The 25,715-nt window shown below is 42.1% G+C and overlaps 2 protein-coding genes across 2 annotated transcripts; both read right to left on the bottom strand.

The window, feature by feature from the left end:
- Positions 1-3,502: 3,502 nt before the first annotated feature.
- On the bottom strand, positions 3,503-7,116 carry foxr1 (forkhead box R1). Its single transcript, XM_053866204.1, has 7 exons — positions 6,996-7,116; positions 6,701-6,793; positions 5,471-5,697; positions 5,313-5,369; positions 5,119-5,246; positions 4,095-4,327; positions 3,503-3,684 (listed from the first exon to the last, which is right to left on the bottom strand). The coding sequence occupies exons 1-7, from the start codon at positions 7,114-7,116 to the stop codon at positions 3,503-3,505; spliced, it is 1,041 nt and encodes a 346-aa protein (XP_053722179.1).
- Positions 7,117-7,768: 652 nt separating this feature from the next.
- On the bottom strand, positions 7,769-11,961 carry atp6v0d1 (ATPase H+ transporting V0 subunit d1). Its single transcript, XM_053865613.1, has 8 exons — positions 11,773-11,961; positions 10,776-10,947; positions 10,150-10,328; positions 9,440-9,519; positions 9,269-9,346; positions 8,997-9,173; positions 8,800-8,877; positions 7,769-8,723 (listed from the first exon to the last, which is right to left on the bottom strand). The coding sequence occupies exons 1-8, from the start codon at positions 11,897-11,899 to the stop codon at positions 8,562-8,564; spliced, it is 1,053 nt and encodes a 350-aa protein (XP_053721588.1). The 5' UTR covers positions 11,900-11,961; the 3' UTR covers positions 7,769-8,561.
- Between the last annotated feature and the right edge of the window lie 13,754 nt (positions 11,962-25,715).

Below are 25,715 nucleotides of genomic sequence, written 5' to 3'. Positions count from 1 at the left end.
AATATGCACCTGCTCAGTCAACGACACCTCTATTACTTTCCAAATGTTGTCATCATCAGAAGTCACGCTGAGAAGGTCAAAGTCGTATCCGGGCCAGTCAGAAATGGCGCGGCAGTGGTCCAGCGCTTCCTCCCAGGTCTTGTTCTCGTTGACCAGAACAACATTGTCTTTTAGACAGAAGTAAGGCAACCGCATGTTGCAGCTTTGGGTCGACATTTCTTTAGTTTTGGAAGATATGGCCACACAGTCACCATGGTTCCCCGGCTGACCTTGGGCCCAGTTTCTGTAACCGTACAGCCCAGGGCTCCAGAGCCATTCTTCTGCTGCAGGAAAGAGCCCAGAGTTAAAGTTAAAGTCTGTCATGAATTTATTTCATACATTTTAACACTTCTCCATGTGGGTTTTGAAATTCATCCTGCTTACCATTTATTAATATTGTTTCAAACATGTCACAGCTTTCCATCAAGAGGTATTAATCCATTAATTGTTAAGTGAATCTGAAATTCATTATTTCAAATCTAAATACCAATTTTAAATACTGTCACATAACATAGTCATGATAACTTTTTTTACATTTTTTTTTTTTTTACAATTAAAAATGTTCAAACGTCAAAGCAACTCCAGGAGCTGTAAATGTCCAGCCAGCCATAACTTGCTTAAGTTGACGCTCCCAAATATGGGGGCAGATTCACCAAGTATTTGCATGCACAAAAAGAAAATGCAAACTTTTTACTCACACTGCCAGCAGATAAAGTACAAAGCTACTTTGCTACAGAGCATACAAAGGCTTGCATCTTTATCACAAGTCATTCATATTAAATGTTTGCACATGCAAATCGTGTAATATAGTGAGTTGGAGACATGGCATCAATGATGGAAGATGCTGAGACCACCTTTTCCATCCATGCATGACTGGCATTTGATGACTACCAAAGAACTATGGTTGTAAACCTGGAGAGAAACAAAGCACTTCTGACCCTGGTAACCATTCAGGGGGGCCGTGTGGACAGTAGAGAGGAATTTGGTGGAGGTTAGCATTATCTGTCCGTTTTTTTTCCAATGCTGAATCCTTGAACTCCAAAAGAGACCGGTTTCTGGGTGGCCATGATGATGAGAAGCTGGACTGAAGCAGGAACTCTGAGGTCCTCTACAACAGGCGCCAAATCTGTCTCTTGTTTTGCAGTGAGGGTAGCTGGTGCCAACAGACTGGACAAGCTCCTCACAAAGGTGATAGTATTGAAGTGTCGCTGGTGTCAGAGAGGTAGTCAAATGAAAGGTAATCTTGGGCAAATGGTCACCATGGCCAAACAAAGGAGCACATTGGTCACATGGTTCACCCCCCTGCAGTTCACCACAAAAAGAGGCTCATCCCTGCCTGCAACCACTGTAATATGACCACGCCTTATCATAATATTGGCACTTTGTGCTCTGTTAGAGCAGCTTGCTTTTGTATAATGATGTATTGTGCATTTATAATTGTGTATTTGTTACATTTGTACATTAAAGCATGTTCAATTGCATGTATCACACTTGGAACTGTAGATTCTACTCTATTTTTTCCTGAGAATACAAACCTTTATGACTTAGGAAAAAAGGATATAACATTTAAAACACATAACCTACACCAGGGGTCTCCAACTCGGCCACAAATGCCTCCCCACCCGGGTGCAGTTCCATTAGCCACCACAAGGCACTCTATTCTGACCAAAGTCAATTACTATAGATGCAACTTGAGAATGTATTTGGGGCCTACAATACAGGCCCAGGCACCCTATTGTTATAATACTTGCAAGACTGGTGGAAGGACTCATGGCATCAGCGTCTCTCTTTCATGAACATTATACCAAGACTTGGCCATGCATCTGTGTACAACACAGGCTGGTCAGGTCTTACCCAGAAAGCAAGAGCTTTTGTGCAACTTTTTGTGGTACAAAACCACAAAATCACTCAGATGTCTTCAAAACTCTGAAAACATTGCTAAAATTGATATTGACAGTATGATTGCATGACATCAATACAGAAGCAGGCGAAGAAACAGCTCCAAATGTCGCAAAGATGCCAACTGAGAGTGCGTGACAGGTTGGTTACACTTGTCTTTGTGAACTTTGCTCACTCTGTAGACATGGACACCTTTCAAAAGATGTTTGGGGAATTTCTTGACGCAACATTTGTAAGTGCCCACTTGACTCAAAAACGGTTCATTTCTCCACAATAGGATGATGACTTACAGTAAAGAACATTGGGGGCTTACCTTCCTTGTGTAGTCCTATCCAGAGCAGATAATCCTCCGAACTGACAGCTGAATTGACGTCAGCATCTGATGTCAAAACGGCCAGGTCATGATAACGGTCTCGGCAGTATTGATCTGCATCCTTCCAGTTCATCAACTGTGAAACGTAGATGTATTTGTAGACGCCGTTGGATATGTCTCCACAGAGGAAGAAGGCTTCTTCCTCACATCTTTTACCGTGTATCCTTTCACAAACAGAAGTAAACGTTGATGCACAAGAGCAATGCTTAGCTAAAAAAAAAAAAAATTCACAAAATTAAATCATTACTTTTTGTCATGGTGTGAGAGAACTGCACAGTGCTCCCCATGATCTGGCTCATGGTGTGCCCACTTATGAAAGTTATTACTGGAGGCTTGACACCAATACCAGTGACGTCCCTCCTTGTAATAGCCAATCCATGTGTCGAGTCTGTGAGGCCCCAGGAAGGCTTCATCAGATTGTGTGTAGATGGTAGCCAAATCCCGGCCATGTTCTCTGTTCAGCCAGGAGAATAAGGTGAGAGATAAATGAAAATGCCTCTGAAAAAGCAGTCCTTACCCTCTGCATCTTCCTCGAGCCTGCTCCCAGGTTAACCGGTCACCATGGAATGAATAATGGCTCCACACCACCGAGGCTTCATTCAACACAAATCCACTGGTTATGAGGAGCAAGATGACGCGGAGACTCTTCCTGATCATTTTTCAGAGTGTGATCTGAAATATAACCAGAAGACTCGCATGTTTACCCTTACGTCTTTATGTAGTACATTTGGATGATATTGGAAGTGGCTCAAGACGCCTTACCTGGTTAGTCCTCTCTGAGATTCACTCTCAGCCTGCTGCGTGTTATAAGTCACACTGGGCGTCAACATAGGGAACCATTTGACTGGCACTTTGCTAAATAAACTACCACTAGCATTGGCAGGTAAACATTTTCACTTGACAAATGACCAGGGTATTTGCATACTCACACACAGTTGTGGGCCTTGCACTTCGTTGGCCTTCAGTGATGGCCCACCCAGTCACACACCTTAAGCATTGCATCACCTCAGTTGTGTATAAAATGGACAATATTCCAGTGCATTTAAAAATCAATAAACCCACATCAGCAATTAAAACATATTTACATGCTACAATCAATTGTATTTCAAATTATCTGTCCAAAAATAAAAAAAAAAAGAACCGACAAACACGTCGGGAGCAGGGATCGACCCGGCCTCTCTACCATCTGAGCTACGTCGCCCTTGTGGTATCCCACATGAAACGTTGCTTCTGGCTCTCACAAGTGCCAGCTCTACATTCCAGCTCCTGTTCTGATTGGCTATCAGAACCATCAACCACATGCGCCTGTTCACTGAGGTCTTTAGACATCTGCATCGCTGATTCTGAAGGCCTAGAAGCTGATTTCATGCAGCCTGGCAACACAAGACAAAAAGTCAAACCTAAAAACAGTGGACAGAGGACACTATGACATGAAGAAAACGCTACTTTTGTTTCACCATTTCTGGTTATGCTAGGCCAGCAGAGAAGACCAACCCTCCCCCCCCATAGAGCTACTAGTTAGTTGGTAAAAGACAGTTCAAATCACATGGCTGTTGTCATTTGTTTATTACAAATAAACTGCAATATAAGACAGAGGCAACAGGTTCCACAGTGCAGCACTTTATTTCTGAGATGTCACAGAGAAAGCAAACTCCTTATTATATCTGAAAAAGAAAGATTGGCACCAATCAACTGACATAACTTACTGTAATACAGTCAAACCGTCGTGTTACAAAATGTTTGGTTTTTCCCATCTTTAAAAGATGAATGAATTTGTGTATACCTGGACGCGACATGCTTCTCTGCAACAGCCTCAAAGGTTCCCCCGTCAGCTTGCTGAGCTCATCGTGAAGACGCAGGTGACCTTCAGGGGTGAGGTGCCAGAAGCACGACTGCCTCTTGCCATCTTTGCACAGTTGGTTGCAGGTTTTGCGGAAGCTGCTGTTGAAGCACAGGTTGTGTCTGATTGTGTTCTTCCAGCCGTCAGGAGCAGTTTGGAAAAAGGGGAAGTGATCTCTAAGGGAGAGGAGAGAGAAAAAAAAACACTTTGTAGGTCTGAGGATACAACACTCATGGTGTCTGATCACTTTTAATGCGTGAAAATGCTTCATCACAGGAGGACAGTGGAATAGCAACTATTATAGAAAGATACTTATGGGCCAGCGAAGCCTGAAACATGGATCACCTGATAGTTGCCATTGGTGAAGACGTGAATGAACACCAATACTGAAAGTGTCCAGAAACATAAACATTGGTCATATTGTAACAAAGGCCATGAATTTCCTCCAGTTATGGCAAGACACTGCTCTGAGAACCATATACGCCGTTTCAGGAGTTGTTGCAGAGAGCCATAGGTCTGCCCTAGACTTGATCAACTTCTGACAGAGAACAATCGTCACTTGGTCTACTCTCAACTGCACATTCAGTTGAGCTTTGTACCTATTGAACATGTCACTTCCTGATACAGAAACATTTGTGAAGCCACTCCAGTCGGCCTGCATGGAGTCATAGCTGAACTGTCTCATCGGTCGCAGGCAACCATCGATTTGCCTTCCCTGGCACGTCAATCACATCTCCATTTGTTCCCGAACACTCATGTTGTCACGGAAGATCACTGGAAAATTGAGACTGGGGAAGGTTGGTGGGTCAGAACACTGATGGCCGTTTAATATCACAGATGAAAGAGAACATTTGTGACCACGAACCTTCCTCTGTGCATGGAATTGGGATTTAGACTGAGTAAACATGGAGCAAGATCTCCTTGGGAGTATCGATGCTTTGAATTTGATTTTTTTTCTTCATCTGACCTGGTGAAGTTGTAGATCTGCTGAACTTTGAGACACTCAGCCTGGCTGCTCTTGAGGGCCAGTGCGATGAGGATGCTGTAGTTGACTGGTGGGCGGGGCCAGCCTCCCAAAGTCACACACTTGCGGTCCTGCGAATAGATTTTAACTTCAAAGTTAGGTGCATTCCAAGCAAGTCACGTTTTTTTCAAACTCACCAGGACTTTTGGGGCCCTCTTCTTCCTCATGGTCTTTGCGGCACTGATGTCTTTGATCTGATGAATGAGGGAATAAACAGCTGATATCGAATGGTTACTGCAGAGCTCTTCCCGTCTTAAGATATCTATTCTCCGAGCCATTGCACGCGTGTCCATACCATGCTGTTGGTAGAAACTTCCGACAGATGATCCACTCGGACTGGAGTCTTCCGCGGGGCCAGAACATTTAGCTTTGTCACGAGAGGACGCTGATGTTTCGCAGGTTTAGTTGGAGGGACTGGAACTTTTTGTGGAACTGGATGAACTGCCACCTTTTCTCTGTACTGAAGTGGGCAGACGATGTTCGGATTCACCAGCAGCCAAGGATTGGGCTTCACCAATGTGTCTGATCGGACAGAGTGAAAGACTTGTTAGAAAATACATGACAACTTGCAATGCTAACATGTTAACATAAAATAAACCAATTGTTCATATGTGGATCGGCAACAATAGACTGTACTTAATCATAAAGTACTGATTAGTGTCTTCTTAAGCCAGAGATTATCAAAGCTCACTGAAATAAACATCACAAGTATTGATCATTCACTTCTTCGTAGTGTTCCAGAAATGATCCTTAACATATTCCTGTATATAGTTTTAAAACATGGCTACCAATTGAAGCTGCTAAGAACAATACTTTGGACAATAGGCTAAAAATTCCAATTAAAGGACGATCAGCCCTTCACAGTAAAAAATTAACAGTTCATTTCGTGTGATAATTTAGTGTGATAATGCTGGCCACAGTATTTAAATGTTGCATGTATAATGAGCCGTGACAGAACCAACAAACACGACCAACATTGTGGTAATTTCACAGGTTTCCCCCACATCAAATTGAATGCTGGATTCCACTGAACATTTGTTGTTTTTCTTTTTTTTTTTTTTATAACCTTTGTATAGATGCATATTGTCATTCAGCTGCTTGAAGAATGATCGCTTTACACATTTGGTTTGGTAAAGTCAATAATTCCAAAATTAAGCACAAATTAAAACAGCAGACAAAAAAAATCTACAATGAAAGGCTAAATAAGAGGAAAAGAAAGCACTTGAAAAGAAAACTTCAATTTTATTCTCTACTGATGGCTTGACAGTGAGGTACAGGTGAGGACCCCAACAATGACTACAATTGTTACAGTCTAAACACTTTAAACCAAGGATGCTTAACTGGCCGACTGAAGGACCAGGGTGCAAAAACCAGACCCACACCAGCGCTTTCTGAGGAAAAGCTCGCCACCCCAGGTTTAAATTGTTTATTCCTCCACCATGTAAAAGTGTTGAAACAAAAATGCAACTGATCTGAATCAGTATCAGTGTGACCACCATGTCTAGAGAACAAACCTTCCACTCACCTGAAGCTTTATCATACCAGACGAAGTCATCCTTTCTTCGGGAGACTCGGCCCGATGGTTTCTGGGCGACATGTTCGTCGTCTAGTTGTTCATCTGTGTTGGAGAGAGTTTAAAGATACTGTACCAAAAACAGTGCAGCTAGTGTGGCAAATGCAGCTCTGTGTTCTTATGTTTAACTGATGATATCAAAACCTAGATTCATTCATTCATCAAGTCATTGTAAACCATCACTCCTGGCAAGCAGGACCAAGTGATCAATGAGAAAAAGCAGGTGGTGTGAAAACAAAGCAGTCACCGAGGTAGAACCAGTCGGAGAGCGTTGCCAGTTTGAGCTCCTTGTCCAGGTCCCAGTCAGTCAGTCCCACTGAGCCATGCAGCCTCAACAGCTGCCCACTGGTTTTGAGCTTTAACGTCATGATCGATAAACTTTTACGTTGCCACTGTCAGGGACGTATGCAGATATCTGCTCACACCTGCCATGTGATTACACTCCAGCTGAGCCACATTGCACCTGATTGTCACCACAAAGTGAGAGCGCTTATAGGTTACAAATGGAATGCACCACTTGGACAAAGAAAAAACTCACGTTCTTTGGTCCTGTTGTACTGTATGCTCTCTTTAAGCTATGGTCTGCAGTGTCACAGGTAGACAACCGTCAGTCATTTGAAGACATGTCAGTGCCATTTTCATGTCAGTACCGTATGTATGTGGCGTTTCAAGAACACCCATGGAATCATGATCACCAGTCAAGCTCCGCTCAGAGAGGACCCAACTCCATCTAATCCTGCAGTGCTAATTCTTTGAATAGCTCCAACTGGATTGCATTTTCAGATTTAAGAGTGTTGGGAGTGCTTTTCTCAGGAGGCCTTTATAGTCAGTGTGAAATCATACTGACAGATTCAGGCCTCCGGTTTTGAATTAAGTCTTGCTGACCATAACCCATTGTGGGAACAGGAAAATGGTTAGAAAAAGCTGGGTGAGCAGGTGGAAAATATGCAGAATATTATACCGTTAAAAAGAACCAATAAAAGACTTGAATATAAGAGCAGAAGCTCTTGACACTAGCAGTGGTTTTAACTTTTTACTTCACATTTACAACACACTTTTCACAAATGACAAACAAAAACAGCAATCAATTCATACAGCATCAGAAAACCAATGTCATTTTTAAATATCTCGATATATGTTTTCTCTTTCACACACCATATTACTTCATTTCAGCTCTATACATGGATAGATTTGCCAATATACAACAATCTCCAACAGATGATTCGGGGCTCACGCACATTAAACTGGTCAACATTTGGTAAGATACTACAGACAGAAGCGTGCATGCTATCAGGACATGGAATATGAAATAAATAAAGCTCTGGAAAGGCTGTGGAATGTTTTGAGTCTGCATTTAAATCATGGCGTTGTTGTTGTTTTTCCTGGAAGTGTGTGGCGCGGTGCCTCACGAGGAGGCCTGCCTGGTGCATGTGCCACTGAAACAACATCTTGGACGAGCCTTTGGAAGTCAAATCAGTTTGACAGGGCCAGAAGTGCTGAGTCACCGCTACATGGCGCATGTATTTAAATCAGAAATCATAGTTCTTTATAGATGTTACCTATCCTGAACTGTCAATTCAACTGATGCCCGATTTAGGAGCCGTAAACATTCTACATGAGTAAACCAATAGATTATTCATATCTACAAGAGGCGTGGCTTCAGAATTGCAGTTCCTGCCGAACCAATTTACACCAATGTGAAATTTAGCGTGGGGGCCTTAGAACCAACACCCAGGTGGGAGCAGACGCACTGTTCAGGACAAACACTGACTGAAATGTTGAAGAGATAGCGAGGGAGAGGAGGGACGCAGGATCAGAAGATTGGAATGTAGTTGTCGATCTTAGCGCGGTGCCGCTGAGCGATGCACTCGGCGATCCAGACGATGTTCCTGCACTCCTGCTCCTTCAGCTTGACGTATGCATAGAAGACACTGAAGTGGAACTGGTTGAGGAACGCCAGCTTGTTCAGTTTTACCTGGCGGCAGAGAGGCGCTATCAGAAAGTGGAGTGGACACAAACGCTCTTTCAACTTCAAGGGAAAACTGGATTACCTCGTGTTCAAAAAAGCGATCCTCCAGGGTTTTGTCTCCAGGGTTGCTGCCTGCTCCCTCAAACAGCAGCTTGTACTCCTGCAGACAAATTCAAACAATGAGAGGGAATAATACATAATGAGCTGGTATTTACTTCACAGCTCACTCGACCTAAACCTTCGAGCAAATATCAGTCAGCGCCTGGTGTCGACACTTACAGGATAGTAGTCAGCCACAGCTTTGACCTGCTCGTAGTCGTCGGCGCGGGCTAACTGAGCCAGACCCTCTGGATACAGTTTGCCACAGTGGGGGAAAAGCTTGGCACGATCCTCCTTCGACAGCTCGGTGCCAAAGGAGTTAATGGTGATGATGAAGGCTCGTCTGTCTGCTTCAAACTAGATCACAGAAAAGGCAAATTCAGAGGACTCATCTCCAACTTCACACATAATGAAGCAAGCTCCATTATGGGTTAACCACAGTACACACTCACCTCCAGAATGGGACACATGGTGTCGGCTGTGGTGCCACCAAGGTTGGAGCAGAATTTGTAAAATGCCTCCAGATAAGCCTGAAAAGCACAGGCAGGTCTTAGAATCACACTTGAATGCACTTATTATTATTATTGAAATAATGGCAGCCTTTTTTACAGATCTGTCTATACCTTGTACAATGTGTTACGAATAATTTCAATGTTCATCTCATCCAAGTCTTGTTCAGATATGCAGTCCTGGAAGAAGGCGGCTGGGGGGGCAGAAAAAGGAAGTGAATATGAGATTGGTGCCATCTAGCGTCCTAGCTAACACGTTACACTAGAGTCAGTTTACTAGGAGCAGTTTCATATTTGGATCAGGATAGAGAATACAGTAAGGGAACAGAACTGGTTCAGAACCTAGAAGGATGGTTCGTGGCAGGAAACAGCAAAAGTTGGTCAGAGTTTACAAACCGTAACAGAGGGTGAGTCGTATTTTCTGTTTACAAAATGAGAAGGACGTCTAGGGAGAATTTCATTCTATTAAATAAAGCGTTGTTCTGGCGTGAGGCAGCTACATGCCAGTGTGAAAGGGCAACCTCAGTGCTTTGTATCACACCAGTCTGCATTCATACAAAATTGGACCCAAAGTGTGAGGGGATCAAACATTCTTAATGTGCCTGTCTCATGCCAGCGAACAAAGCAAATCTTTAGTTTTTTACCCATTTTTACCCATCGCTAATGTCGCAGACTCAAACCAACTTTTGTTGATTCCAGCTGCACACCAACTTTCCAGGTTCTGAACCACTTCTTTTCCTTTTCTGAACACTCTGGCCAATTCAAAATTGCTTTCGAGTACTGGAACAGTGTGCAAGGACTCAATGTGGTTTTATGGGACATACCCAGAGGTGTGTCCACCAAGATGGCATTGTAAAGCTCAGCTGGAGTCTGTGCAATGTTGACCGCCTCCATCTGCTCGAAGCTACCCAGAGGGTGGCACTTGGGCACCAGCTCAGAGATCGCCCGCTGGTGCAGGGTGCCAGTGATCAGCAGGATGACGTTGTCAATCATGTAGCTGTAACTGTGGGGAAAAAAGACCATGTGACTGCCATTTTTGTTTTCCAAGAAATTTGTCATTCCAGTGATCACTACCAGACACAAAAAAGTAAGCAATGGGCAATGAATTAATACATGTTTGTGTAAAAAAAGATTTGTCGTTTTTAAGAATGTCTTTTTTATGTCTCACTGAAAAGGACTTTGTCACTTCCTGAGTGTAAACTGTGTAATAAAATAAACTGCAAAAATGAAGTACTAAAAGCAGCTTTTCAGATGGATTCTAATTCATTTATTTAATAACTAACTGCAGACTAAACCTTTGGGACATGAGATCAATCTTGCTTGCCTAACAAACTCGTAGCCAAATGATAAATATGAATCCTAATGCTATTCATGAATTGATTCCTCTTTATCCATGCCTAACTAGGCAGATGAGAGGCACGGATATAACTGCTATAAATGTTATACTTACGTGATGAAATCCATGAAGCTGGCCAGGGGCTCATATGACTGGTTTCTCATGTGCCGAAACTCCACGACCATCTTTTCCTTCAGCTTATCATCAATGACAGACACAGTCAGTGGCGATGCCTCGTTGGCAAGGAAGCTGCCATAGTCTGTGCTCTGCAGGTGGAGCTTCAGATCTAAAGAGAGGTGAGAGGTAGATATAGAGCAAGTTATTATGGAGGTGTTTATTCACACCAACACGGGCCTCCACTTATTCATGCTTATGGTGGAAAAATGTGATCTAAAAATGCTGTTTAACAGTTATTAAAGGAGGGAAAAGATGGGGGGGAAAATCATTATCAGAACTCCATATACAATTTATTCTTGTTTATTGACTGAACCCGGCATGCTAAGTTCAAACCAACGGTCACTCACTCGTCATTTAAAAGGGGTTTGAGCAGTTCGCGGAACAGTATCGTGTGTCGTAAATCCCAACTGTATACCGTTGACTTTAAAACTGGCTTTAATGCCAATATAAAAAGCAAACATACTTTCGATTTATATTTCCAGTAATGTCAAACGCAGATCAGATCGCATGGTAACAATTCGGCTGCTAAACGTTTTTGCAAAACATGCAGAGTGGGGTAAATTTTCTTTCTTTTTGGGTCGAAAGGATATGAAACCAAATCATCTAAATCCTACAAATAGAGAAGCAAAGGTACATTCACTTCCTCTAACGCCTCATCGTTAGAGTTCCCAATTGTTTGTCCAGCTTAACATAGCATTCGGCTAATAAATGATGGTAGCAGTTACAGTCAATGCTGACATGTTTGAAGATGTGCCGTGCCTCTATTTCACATGGTTATTGGCAACTAATGCAATTACATAAACGATTCAGTACATGTAAGAAACGATGTCGTGATCGTGGTTAATTTAAACGATATTAATCGATGGATCCGAGCTCTGAATGACAGCTAGCGCCGATGCTAACAGGCGGTTACCGAGCTTCACATTCGACTCACCTTCCAGGGTCTCGCACTGCACCAGGTTCAAATAATCGGCCTGGGACAATATCCCCGCTTTGAAGCCTCGAACCAGACCCTCCAGATACCCATTATCGACGTTGAAATAGAGCTCAGAGAAAGGCATCTTGCTGGCCGTCAAGTCCGCGTCCCCGACCACAGCAGTAGCACTAGCGTCAGCTGACCGAGTCCATGAACCACGTGACAGTCATCTGATCGCTCATGCGCTGCTTGCGGTGACGCGCGAGAGCAGGGTGCGCTTGTGGCACAGGCGTGCTCGAGCGACTGAATGTTTCTCATGAACACGATTGTTCTACGACTCCACGTTTTGTTCTACTACTCCGTTAAGAGGACACGGTGAGACCCACCTGCCTGTCCGTTAATGGACGGTAGTAGACTGATCAAACGCCATGGAACTGAAGGTGGACCTCGATAGAATTATAATCTATAATATATTTCTCAGGATACATAGAAAGCTGTGGCTATGTAAATTGGAAGGAGATTTATCAATTCAACAGTGGCCATAATGGTTACTTCACACTCACACAAACATTTGTTTAATACACCAACCTAACACGAGACAATTTACCTGTGATTCATTAGGATTGTGTTAGACCGTTTATTCCAATCTTCTTGTGGCTACTATTCTAGAAACAGTGAACTTTTCTGTCCTCTCAGTTGCGCGTGCATTTTAAATCCAGTGTAATTTTGCCGTTCTGCCAGAAGGAGGAAGCAGATAACTGTATGCATTTGTATGTGGCGCTCGAACGGGGTCAGTATAAAAATAAAATTCCATTAAAAAAAAATGTAAACATTTTTTTCGTAATGTTAAAAAAAGCTAATATACAATTAGTTTTGGCACCAGTTCTCTACAAAAGCATTTTGCACGGAAGGTAAGTGAGGACATTGGTAGGAAGGTAAGTGCTCTCATTGCTCCACATATTATACCATGACCAACATGACCAAACCTAGATCTCTCCTGTGCTCTATGTTCCTCATCAGTTAAGTTGCAAACGAATTGAAAGTGTGCACATTCTTGTCCAATACTGGGCAGAAGAAATGTGCTTCTGACTTGGTTGTTTCCGTCTTTTGAAGCTGCACTGCTATACACCAGTGCACACAATCCACACCTACCTCAATATGTTGCTGAATGTTGCACAAAACCAAATGCAACAAATTTGATTTCACTGCTTTAATATAATTGTATGGTTTATCTCAAAATAAGGGTCACATCAATATGAAAACAAACAGCTAGAATTTTAATACATTCATGAATCATATTTAATTGAATGTGTCCCAAAACACCCATAACTATTGTCAACATGCATCTGGATGTTCGTGATTCTATAACTGTCTGTCTTTGGGAAGAGTAATGTTTTTTCAGCCCAACACTCATATAAATCTGATGTGTAAGAACTTGGATTATTAGATAATTGGTAAAACTTGAATAACCTTGTCGCACCTGATTGCGTAAGACTACAGTTAATACCTAGGTTGGTCAGAGTTCAGTTCACATGGTGGCATAATATAAACCTGACACTACACCATAATTGGGCTGGATGTCCATGAATTGTCTCACTTACTGAAGTGAGTACTTATTAGTTTTACTGCACGCCCTTGTGAATAAGTCTAAAAATAACTTCTTTTTATGCAATCGATATATGAGCCTCGGTGGAGGAGAAGAAAAAGTCTAGAAAAGCGGATTTACTGAAAATGATTTAATAAATAGTCTCAGGAAGAAGTGGACTCATGTCGCAGGTGAGTGGGAGGGTGAAGCTGAACAAATACAGTATGTTCTTAATTGACATGAAAAATGGCCTTTTAAACAGAGACAGTGGTGTTCACCAGGGTGTGTGTATGTTTAAGTGTATTTATCTTAGTGAGGTCCAATTTCGGAGGACAACACGTCCTTGTGGGGCCCTTGCGTATATGTGGGGCCAAGGTTAAGCCTCAATTTGAGGGTTGAAGAGTTGATAATAACAAGCTCATTATAATTGGGTATAAGTTTGGCTAAGAGTCCTGGTTAGGTTTAGCCATTTGTTTTGGATGGTTGGGTTTAGGGTGAGAAGCTGGAGAAAGCATTATAGCAATGACCGGTCCCCACGAAGATAGAGATACAAACGTGTTTGTGCATATATATATATATATATATATATATATATATATATGTATATATCAGCACAGTCAGCAGAGCAAAAGTTGAGAGCCAAAGTTGAAATACCACACAATGTTGCACGCACACACATCATGCACGTTATGTAAGGAGGAGCCTTGATGGGTAGATGGTATCTTAGCAACAGAGAGTAAAAAGGAGGAGAGACGATGTCATTGAAGGTAGACTGAAACATGATACTGAGAAGCTGCTAATGAGAGATTTTCGCTGGAAAGACAGGACTGCAGATTATTCGTTTAGTTATCGGACCACAGCAATGGGCAGTTGGCAACATTTCTCCTCCAAGTTTAGACCTGGAAAGTTTGCACTGCTAAGCATTCAGGGACTTTTTACTGGAGGAGCTGCAATCCCTGTACTGGAAATGAAAAGGTTTTAGCATGTATAATTTAATTTAACCCAAACCATTTGTTTAGTGTCCAAAGGAAACATTGACAAATGGCAACAACAATTTGACAAAGCGGGTGTCTTGTTGCTGGCATTGGCAATTGTAAGAGACAATAGTGCTTCTCAGACTGGATTAAAATAGTTGTTTTTTATTATTCATTCATTGTGTTTATTTTTACCTTTATGTATTGTTTACTCAAAATATTTCATAAATTCTTCTCTGTATTTTCTAAAAAAATATCAGATCCATCATGAACGGCAACAGCTGAAGCTTTAATAGCAGTTTGGCAAACTATCAGAGCTGTAAAAAGATCCAGAAAAGCGAGAGATCTGCCTTTCCTCTTATTTTGACAGTTCCTGTGTCATCCATAGATCAAGGCCTCTGTGAACGCGGACGAAGGGAATGGAACAGAGCGAGATCATCTGTTGGGAAAAGCTGCTGCTACAAGAAAGCTGCCTTGTTAACGCAGAGAAATTGCAGCAGTGGAGCAATCCTCGGCAAATTAGATCCTGGCTGCCTCATTGTGAGCCAGTGTGCATCTGTAGCCATGAATAAGTGTGGGTGTCAAAGCAGGAGCAAGGTTCAGAGGCTGGAGCCTCGGCACAGCCTGTCTCCTCACACAATTAATGGAAGTTGAAGGGGTGAGACACGCCGCACATGGGATTCTGACTCTGCCTCACGTCTCTAGGTCTGCCTTGCTTCCTGTGGCTTGACCGCCTCGCCCCTCCTGAAGATAGCGATACGGCCTCCCACATATCCTGTGCTCTTGTCTTTGTCAAGTTACACAGTAGAAATGAAGTGGCTGAGAGGAAGCACAGGGACCTGTTATGTTAGGAAATTGGACTCAAGCGAATTACAAGAGTTCAGACCCCGGTACCTTTGGATCCCACCTTGTTTCCTTGTATAGGTTTTTGGTGATGAGTCTGAGCTTCCATGTCTTCTGCCACGCTGCTTGACTCTTGCCCTGGCTCCTTGTCGGGTCAATCTCTCCTCTGTCTCTGTTTGCTTTATTATGTGACATATTTAGTATTTCAGCATTTCTGAGTTTGTACCATTGACATATTCAGCATTTCTCTCATTTCTTTCTTTATTTTGGCAGTTTCCTCCCAATGTTTTTTTGTTTTTTTTGTTTCCTCTGTTATTTTGCCAGTGTCCTTTTGTTAAATTGTGGCACCATTTCCTTCAGAGTTGTCTTCACATTTCTTCTTCCTTATCAAATCAGTTATGTTTGTGATTGAAAATGTTTGTATTTCCATTTTTCTCCATCATATGGCTCATAAACTTCCAGACTGCCAACTCACTGTCATCATCCTCTGGGATATCTAATAGCTGGGCTGTTGCTTCCGGTTAGACTTTTTCAACATATGTGAGATATCTTGCATTTCCAACAGACTCTTATGCTATAGTTATTGAAAACAGTCCATCAGTCCAGTGGGTGTCATTCAGCAGCTCTGGCTATTCATATCAAAGGCGGTGCGAGTGGTGAGTAGTAGCCTGTGGCAGCAGTGCCACCGTTTAATTTGCTGTCTGCTTTAGTCCATATTTATTTTTCTTTTTTTTAAGCTGCAGTTTTTGTTTTAAATGAGCAAGGTGCTGCGAACAACACAGGACCAAGTGTTTGTCACGACTCAATGGCGAACAGAGCAGGCAGGTGCAATGGCAAGGTGACACAGGGGGAGCAGAGCTGATACCGTTGGTCGGGATTTGTATTTACACAAGTTTGCACAGACAGCCATGTGGTGGTGGATGGTTGCACCATGACTCGAAGAATGGGGGAAGAAACGTCTCCGCAGACCATTGAGTTTCTAGCAGTGGAAAATGTATTATATACTGGTGACTGGTCACTGACGTTCTGGATAACTGATTGATTCTCACTGTTTATGCGCACAGAAGCTCTTATTTTTCTTACTGAAACTCAATGTCCATGACAGATACACAGTCAAACACTATACAAGCTCTTTGTGAAAAAACACACACAAAAAAAAAATCAAGTTCATTTTCACAATGTCTGTTTCAAAGGAACCTGCAGGATATGCTGATGGGCTGCGATGAGTCATTACATTGTCATGTCATTGTCATTACCTCTGTACTGCGAGCACATATGCACCTCTGATCCAGTCGTACTGCGAATATCGCGGACGTGTGGATACTAAGGTGGCAGCAACAACACTAGAGCCAAGTGATGACTGTATTTTTCACATCCAGTTACGTGTGATGTAATGTGTGAAAACCTTCCTTCATCAAGAGAAGCTTCCTTTGACATCAGTCGGTTCCCTGTAGACAACAGCGCCACAGCAGGGCCTTGCTTGTGTTTGCACGTGTGGGTGAGAGGATCGATTCGAGAGGCCTGAGAGTCTTGATTATCAGCAGGTCGATTGTCTCAGGGTCCAAGGGGCTGGGCTCAGCAGCTTTAGATGCTCCTGTCAGGTCCGATCAGGCTGATGGAAAAGAATGTAGGCGAGCGAGGCAGCAGTGGGCCACAGAGGTTCCCGCTGCATCAGAAAAACCAATATCTGTCCTCTGGCCCCAGAATAGAGCCTGGCTCTCATGGGAGCTCTTTTTACGCCAATGAGTTTGGGTGACATCACTTTAATATTCCACTGGAGTTGCTTCACTTGACAGAGAAAAAAGCAATATGACCCTCGCCTCGTTTTTTTTTTTTCATTCCCAGTCAAGTTTCTCTCTGGACGTATGAATATGAATTTATATAATTCATTAAACCTATTGAATGAATTTATGGCGTTTCTCTTCTGAGTCCAAAAGGCGAACAATAAAGGTGTGAATTTAAATTTGATTTGGAGTTGGAGTTGCAGCTGTCTACTTAGAGATTCCATTGTGGCTTTGTAAATGTTTGTGTTTTTCCAGTATTCAACATTTTCTTTTTTTTTTTTTTTTTTTTTAAGGATGCCATGGTAACATCTTGACGGTGGTCCAGCCAATCATGGACCCCGGTGAGCTGCGTGAGGGCTTTTCATGGCGAAACAACAAGAGCACTGCAGTGACCTTGCATCAACATTCTCACTGTGTTTTCATGCTACCTTTTCAGATGAGGAGTCACAGAGCGAAAAATCAAAACACGCTTCCCCTCTTTTGACTTCTGTGGCCTTCAAAAATGATTAAAGTGGCTCAAAAATATCCATGTCATGCAAAGGAAGATGGCAGGGAAGCGTACTCAGGCAGGTGGAGACATCTGCCTGTGACTGGGACCCACTGGTTCGACCGCAGCTCCAGACGTTTTTGTGTCAATGTTTTCTTGAGCACATCGACTCAAAGTGCAAGTGTGACTCAGGGGTAAAGCACTCCGGGTGCAGGGTAAGCAAAGAAAGAGCTGCACAACCACTTAATAGATGGTTTCGTTACCAGGGCTTCTATCTGACTGCTGTCCACATTCACCCTGTGATGATATCACATATCAATGGCAACATGTCCACAGGTAAAAAGTCACACATTGCAAACATCAACATCTCTGTGGTGGTGCACGTGAGTTGTTGTCTGTCAGGTGCTGTCCTCTGTGGTGGATTGCTGAGATGTCCATGATGTCCCTGGCATCTAGCCCTGTCTAGCTGAGATAGGCTTCAGCCTTTGACTGCCCTTCTCAGAGGATAGAATGTATTGACCTTATTTATACCTCAACGCATTGCTGAGGTTTGCATCAGGCTTAAGGAAAACTGATAAAGATCCAAGTTTAAGCCATTGCTGCTGTCAGTGTCATTTTTTATGTTGTACTTTATTTACATTTTGATATACATTGATATATAAAAAATTGATATACTGACTATCATCCTCATGCACACCATCTTTAAGGCTTGATGTAAAACCATTCTCACAAATGATAATGATCTGAAGAATGAAGTTGTTGTTTTTTTTACAAGAGAAAAGCATGTCCCCGATGTATTTAGGCTAAGTCTTTATGATGTGGATGTTCATTGTCACTTGTAGCGCGTGGTAATTATTCACACCTTCCACAGGGATGTCAGGGACAGAAACATGTTGAGGTTCTCTCCCACAGGGGACCAACACTGTTTGTACGATTTGCCATCACTTAAGTAGCTTAAAGTGTAATTACAGAGCAATTGTGGTTTGAGTGTTCGACACAAAACAGTAACATTGCTATTAATTTATTTATTTATTCATACAGCAAACACTAAGTTCTGCCAAATATATACATTAAAACAAAGGAAAACATAGACACTGAGGCAAAGTCACAATTGAATTGCCATATAAAAAAATAGATAAAAATCTACTCACAGACATTATACATCCATATATTATATTTTATGATGAAAAGTTTACATTTATGTTGTCAGTGTTGTTGGCGATTTTTCTTTTTACTTTCATGTTGGAACTTTTGACAACATTTCTGCTGTTGCCATCTTGGTGCTGTTTTCCTGCCAGTATGTGGAACATTTCTGTGGACATAATCCAATAGAGTTGCAAGATGAGATTGAAATAGTCATCATCAGCTTCCCTCTCATTCACATGTGTTTTGTCTTTCTCCTAATGACTTTCATCCTTTTCTCTCCAGCTCGACAGTCGGTCAATAACAATAGCACACAGGAAGCGGCTGGGAGGTGTTCCCTGGTGTACAGTAATCCTCTTCTCACCTTGAATCCCTCCGCACAATACGCCTCACCACTGTCTCATTGTCCTCATAAATGTCCTGGCAACCCTCTCAGACAGCACCTTTGTCATGCTCCTGACTGCCCTATACAGGACCTGAATGCCTCTTCGATGTCTTTGATAACAGCATACATGCTGTACATACATCGCCAGTTACTCACCGCTTACTGAGAGTAAACAATGGCTGTGTGATGCACAGCAGCTCCCCAATGCTTATCAACAGAGGCAACATTTCTGTTGTTCCAACAACATACATTTGACTGGTTTAATGACACAATGCTGCGTTTGAGAAACCTTCCACCTTAATGTCGTGCTGGAAACGTGTTGAGGAGCTCTGCAGCGCTTCCATGTATTTTGGGTTCCAAATAACTCACAAGACATTGAACATTTTGGTATCAATTCACAAATTCATAATTGTCTGGCTGCCAACTGTATACACACACTCACAGCTCTGCTAGATTTGAAGTAAGAAGAAACATGACCCTTAGGTTTAAAAAAACAAAATCCCCATATGTACAGCACATTTCTGTTGCTTCAACAACATGTATTTGACTGATTTGATGGCGATAACATCCTAAAACCTTTTCTGTGATGTCTGCATGGACATGCAGAAAACACCATCAAAAACATTATGTGTGTATTAGGTTTCAACTGTCTCTCAAGACAATGGCACTTTTGGTGTTCATTCAGAAAGTGCTATTTTTCCGGTACAGATGTGTGACTCCTCATTACTCCATGGTCTCATTTTGCTCACTGTTGATCTTTGTTGCTGTTGATCTTCGTCCTTAACACCTGCAATAAACAGTGGCAGCATTTGTAGGTTTTATTTGCTCACTACCGACTTGACTATGGCAGCAGGTATCAATATCCTTATCGGCCCCCTTTGGAACACCAACCGATACGTACCAAGAAATGATCCGGGCCCTGAGGGGTATGGAACATTATTAATGTGATATAATATTGGTTTGTTAAAAAAAAAAGAAAAACAAGTCTTCTGCGTCAAATGTTTACATGCAAGTCGCGTCTGGGTTGAACTATTGTGGGAACATGGCGCGCCAAGGTGACCGCTTGTAAACAGCAGGTATTAGTAATGGTGCTTAATTTCCCATCTGTAGCTATTTCATACTCGAGAGGCGTCGGGGAATTAAAGAGGGTGTCAGCTGAATGCTACAATCTGTGTTTGTGTGCGAACAATGAACTAGTACTTCACTATAAAAAAAATCACATTTAAAATGATTTTGTGGTTTTAAATGTTAGTTGAAAAAATACTAGCATTTAATCTGATATAATATATTAGAATCTGGACCCTGCGCCTCCTAAGTTGTTCTGAACTTGGGTTGGGTCAGCTGTTATTCTGCGTGTTGTTCATCACTTTGATTCACATGTTTCTATGTTTCAGTTTAACTTGATCGGTCACATCGCCGCAGACAATGTGGAATTATGTTTGGGTGATTGAGGCTGGAGGCATGCAGCACCTGGCTGCTGTCTTCCTCATCACTGTCTCATCATCCAAAGGGAACGTACAAAGGACAGGCAGACAGGCCACTCAGGGGAAATATCAGGATCCAATCTGACACCGCAGGAGGAGAAGATGAGGTAAGAAACCACTGACATTCAGACGCAGTGAGAGAAGGTGTGAAATTAGAGGAAGGAAAGGGGCGGGGAAGGAAGAGGGGAACTGAGCTGTGAGGGTGAAGCTGCAAAATTGCATTTTGATGGAGGTAAACTGAACGGCCGTGAACCAGAGGCTGCTGGCACAAAGAAAGATTGAGACGTGATTGTTAGCGCTGCTGTGCCCGTCGCCACCAGTGTCAGAAAAACTTGAAGCCTCCGATAAGAATGTTCACACGGTGACACACACACAGCTGACGGAAGGCGAGACGGGTGTTGTGGAAGCGGTAGATTCTTCTATTGAAAACTCCATCAACATGTTCTAACAGGATTATATCAAAAGAGGGAGCGAGGGTGGGATGACGACTTTACAGATGGAAAAACAAGTCAAAGTCACTTTGAGGAGTTTGGGGATCTCACTTGCCGCCTGCTCGCCGAGCTTGATCTCACACTCTTAATTCCCCACAGGACCGGGGGAAGGAAATGTGCCTGGGAGGCTGAGCACACACCAACAGCTCCAGATCTACCAGCTGGATCGTACGCTCCTCATGTTTGTTTTAGTTCTGCTGTGATTTCTGTCTCATGTGAAGCAGTCAATACTCATTTTGTAAATAATAGTTTTGCTTGCTATCCTTGGATCCACCGTGTATTCCCACAGCTCTCACGGCTTTATTCGTCTAGTTTTGCTTGCTGTCATCTAATAAATGCTTGAAACACAAAAAATAGAGGTTTAACACGTCAGTCTGGAAATAGACTTAGGCAAAATGTCTGCAAGCATCAGAGTGCAAATAGCTGCACCTCAGAAGAATAAACAGATGGAAACAGTGATTTCCAATATTTTAAATTGTACACTTACAATACAATGCAAGGATATTGTGCTAGTAGTGTCGTATAAGAATATATATATATATATATATATATATATATATATATATATATATATATATATATTATATCATTATATATCATTATAAATCACTTTAAATCATTTTAATTTATAAAACACGGCATTTCTCAAGCACAGTAAAATTGCATTTCAACCAACTATTGCCTTTCTTCCACTAAATTGGGCTGCGAACACATTTAGGTAATACTAATAAATTGGTTCTGCACATAAAAGGAAGGTCCTATTATCAAGCCAACAGAGTTCCACAAAGCTTTGGCGATCCGAACCATAGAGTCCAACCACGTTTGTGTTCATCACCGTCACTGCCTCATCTGCATTCATCAACAACAAGCGCGCTATTGTTCTCAGAGCTGTGCAGCCCGGCTCACATTGCAGCTAAATTTAGTTTGCTGTTCCATAAAAACAGACCTAATGATGAAACTAGGGCAGCCCTCAGTAGCAGAGCCCCCCGCCACCACCACCTGAAACAACCATTTCCAACACCCTTGATGTTAAAAATAACAACACTGATGCCTGCAAAATTCATCTTTGCAAGCAAAAAGCTTCTGAAGTGGGTTCAGCTTGTTAGCATTTGCCTGTTTGAAAATGAAGATGAAGCTGACGGCATAAATATGATGAAAATATGAAGAAGAAAAAAATGGCATGGGAAAAATAATAGATGATCGGTTCAGCGAAATGCCAAAGCTGTTTCAAAAGTCTTCAAATATTCAGGAAATGTAGAAGGCTTCCCTCCGTGGAGAAGATTGATAGCAGTCTGTGTGCACTTGTGGATCGCTGTAATGAAATATTAACCAAAGTGAAACTGAGATTCTCTGAGTAACATCACGACACAGGAGACACCACTGTTCCCGTTTGATCTCGGTTTTGGTAAGGAGCCAGAGATGTTTTCTGGGTGTGTGTAAGTGAGTGTGTAGCTCTCAGATGACCACGTGAATATATAATCATTTTAACACTTCAGCATGTTTGTGAGCTAAACAGAATGTTGGAGGAGCTGAAATCAGGCTGTATTGGCACAATAAGGTTTCATGAGATATTTTGGGATAAGCAGCATGAAACACCAAGTGGTTTTGACCAGAAATCAGTCTCCAGTTTGTTTTGAAATGATCCTAGAACTTTTTATTCATCTATATTACTTTAATAAAAGCCAAACACTGTGTATACAGTATACACATATGTACTGAATAATACCCCCAAGTGGGAGTAGTGCTTGGGTTCTTGATCTCTTCTGTTTACGTGTTTACGAGATGCGACAAGTCACTGTTTGATAAGTTGGGGGGCACTCATGCAGTTATTTGCTTTTGTTTATTCCACTCAGTTTGTGTTAGTACATTCACTGGCTGCCATGAATTCTGAGCGATGAATAAAAAAACAAGGGTGAAGCAGCAGATGGAGCTTCTGTGGGAGACTGGCTGTGGCAGATGATCCTTCAGAAACTGTCAAGAACCTGAACGAGAGCCACTATTAATGGATCATCTCATTTATTTATTTATTTGAACATGAATTCATTCGTTCTCTGTTGATAATCATTTCACAGACACTAACAGCATCAGGTTTTCAACGTGCTCCCATTAATTAAAACCGTAACATTATTTTCAAAGGTTCCTCAATTGCAGTCCACTTTCCTCCTGCAACACTAGCGCAGCTCGACCTAGATTCTCAGAAATAACAGGATTAAAATAACTTGGATATCCTCCGTCATCCGTCTGTTTCGCCTCACGTTTTCTATCAGCCCCTACAAATTGAGCTTTCTCTTTTCATCCCCCCATTCCTCCCTTCATCCATCCATCTGTCTTCCTGGGTGACACGGAGCAGCAGTAAAATACAACGTCAGCCAGGATGAACCGTCGCATGAACATGTCATGTTGGAGGCGAATCATCACATCTACATTGTCGGAGCCGAAGCGCAGCATTTCTATTAGCACAGATGCCTGGGGCTCCACGGGAACACCGGGACTAATACTGGATTAATCCGTTTTACTTATCTGAGTTTCTTTGTTTAGGAGCGATGTGCGAACTCTGACGCACAAAAAGCACATAATATGTAAATAATAATCCCGATATAATATATTTTGGTGAACCGTTAAGTCATCAGAGAGGGAGTCATTTTGGGAGCATTTCCATTACTTCACAGTCATGGAGCGTCATTGTGGATACCAGCTACCTCTTTCGTCTGTCTTCCTCAACAAGGCACAGTTTTTGTGATGTCTATTTTTTTTATTTTGAATAAAATATAAATAAAAAACTTTTAAAAAGTACTGTGCAGTTTAATGACCGTGTCACTTCTATTTCAATTCAAGCAGCACCGATGCCATATGAACGAACACTGCATTTCCTGCACTGCATGCAACCCAAATATAAGCATCCTCTCTGAGGGCCCTCACTTTTACTGCTGTTCTTTAGGGCATGCATTTACAATGTCATGCTTTTAGCGCTCAGTGCCACTGAGGTTATTCTCAAGAATATTGTTGACAGTGTCTGTTCTGTTGGGTTGTAGAAGAAACAAAATGGCTGCATGAGGAAAACATTCTTGGACACTCTTTTGTTGATAAAAATCTCAACATTTTGTGATGCCTTTTGTTTAGTTACATTTAGAACACATACAAAATGTGTGATAAATTTGAGATTAATTGAGAATTTCCTCCATCTGTGTTGCGATTAATCACAAATAAAAAATGTATTCAAATGACAGCCCTATTACATGTGCAATATTCTGTTTACCTGTAGAAAACCTGCCATTATTAAACATCTGTAAGACCAAGAAGTTTGTGTTGGGCTTCTAGCGGAATGGGAGACCTCCATTGCCCTCTAGGGGGTCATACGAAACTGTGGACGTCTGACTAGAGCGAGGTGTTGTCTTCAATAATAGACTGGACACTTCACATTTTAATCATCTCCAAGAGCACACAGTCCATCAACATGAGCACCAGGGACAAAAAATGAGGGCATCGCAACCAGACCTTCACATCCTCTCTATGGACTGCGGCAGATAATGAACGCCTTCAGTGTGAGAGTCATCACGCACCAGATCGGAACTGACTGCTCCAATGCTCCATTGTGTGGACGGTTATAAGACCAGAACAGCATGTGTCATCTGAAGGGCTCATTTTTAGTCCGGCAGTTCCAGGAAGACATGGCCTTATTGACAAGCAATCTTCTTTTAACCCTTTAAATGTCAGTTTTGGTGATTGACGTCCAAGATTTTAGGCCCAATAATATTTCACAAACACCAGTTCTGTACCCCAAATATTTGATAATTCAAGAAGGAGGCACAAGTTTCCTTGTCTGTGTCCACAATAAAGCAGTCATCCGCTGAAGAATACGAGTAACATCCCACTTTCGACCATGGCCCGCAGATTATTTTAATGTCTGGCACGGCAGCACGTAGCAGCCTGGCAACGCGTACAACAATTATGGCAGCACAGTATCCCAGCATCTCACTCTCACACAGCGATCGACCACTACAGTAGTAACTACAACCCTCACGTTGTCTATTTTGAATAGCATTCGACTTACAGCCAATCTGACTTACGACCGGTTGGACGGAACCGATACCGGTCGTAGGGAGATATTGAAAAATGCTGGAAGCTCAAATGAAAAATATTAATCTATTATTGGAAAACACACTTTTTTATATTTCACAGCTCAAAAGTGTTCTAAATTAGTCTGGTGGCTGTCTTCAAAGTCTGAAAGTCACGTCTCCCTCAAAAGTAGCACAAACAATTGGGTGAGTTAAATAAAATAAATATCCCAGTTTATTTGTAGTTTTATGTTAAGCTTTGCTAAATAATACAAAAATAGAAAATGAAGGTTTGACATGAACAGACTCTGGATTGTTCAAATTTCAGTATATATCTTCCTTGTGTCTCTGGGGCATTGCATGTCATGGGGGACGATCGCATCCCTCATTTGGGTTTTTGTCTGTCTTGTTTTTGAATGAGCTTCTTTGCCTTCTTTTCACTTGTAAACAAAGTGGCTTTTTCAGTGTCCTCAACATAAGCTGTATTGCAATTGAATGAGATCATGTCTACCTGGTTGTGATGATACCTTCAAATGAAGGATCCTCTTGGAGGGGACTCAGCACCAGGCTCCTGTTTGAATTCAGAACGGAATATGAGGAAAAGCATCCCTCCTCTCATGCTGTCTCTCTGCCTCCTCTGCTTGTGAACACAGAGATAACATTTCAGAGGGTTGTGGACCAGCACTTGTATTGGCTGCAGATGATTTTCCAGTTAATTACAGCCTGCGAT

The sequence above is a fragment of the Synchiropus splendidus genome, chromosome 5 (genome assembly GCF_027744825.2).
Source record: "Synchiropus splendidus isolate RoL2022-P1 chromosome 5, RoL_Sspl_1.0, whole genome shotgun sequence".
NCBI classification, from domain to species: domain Eukaryota; kingdom Metazoa; phylum Chordata; class Actinopteri; order Syngnathiformes; family Callionymidae; genus Synchiropus; species Synchiropus splendidus.
The sequence above is the reverse complement of the archived record's forward strand: the minus strand, read 5'-3'. Positions and strand labels throughout refer to the sequence as shown.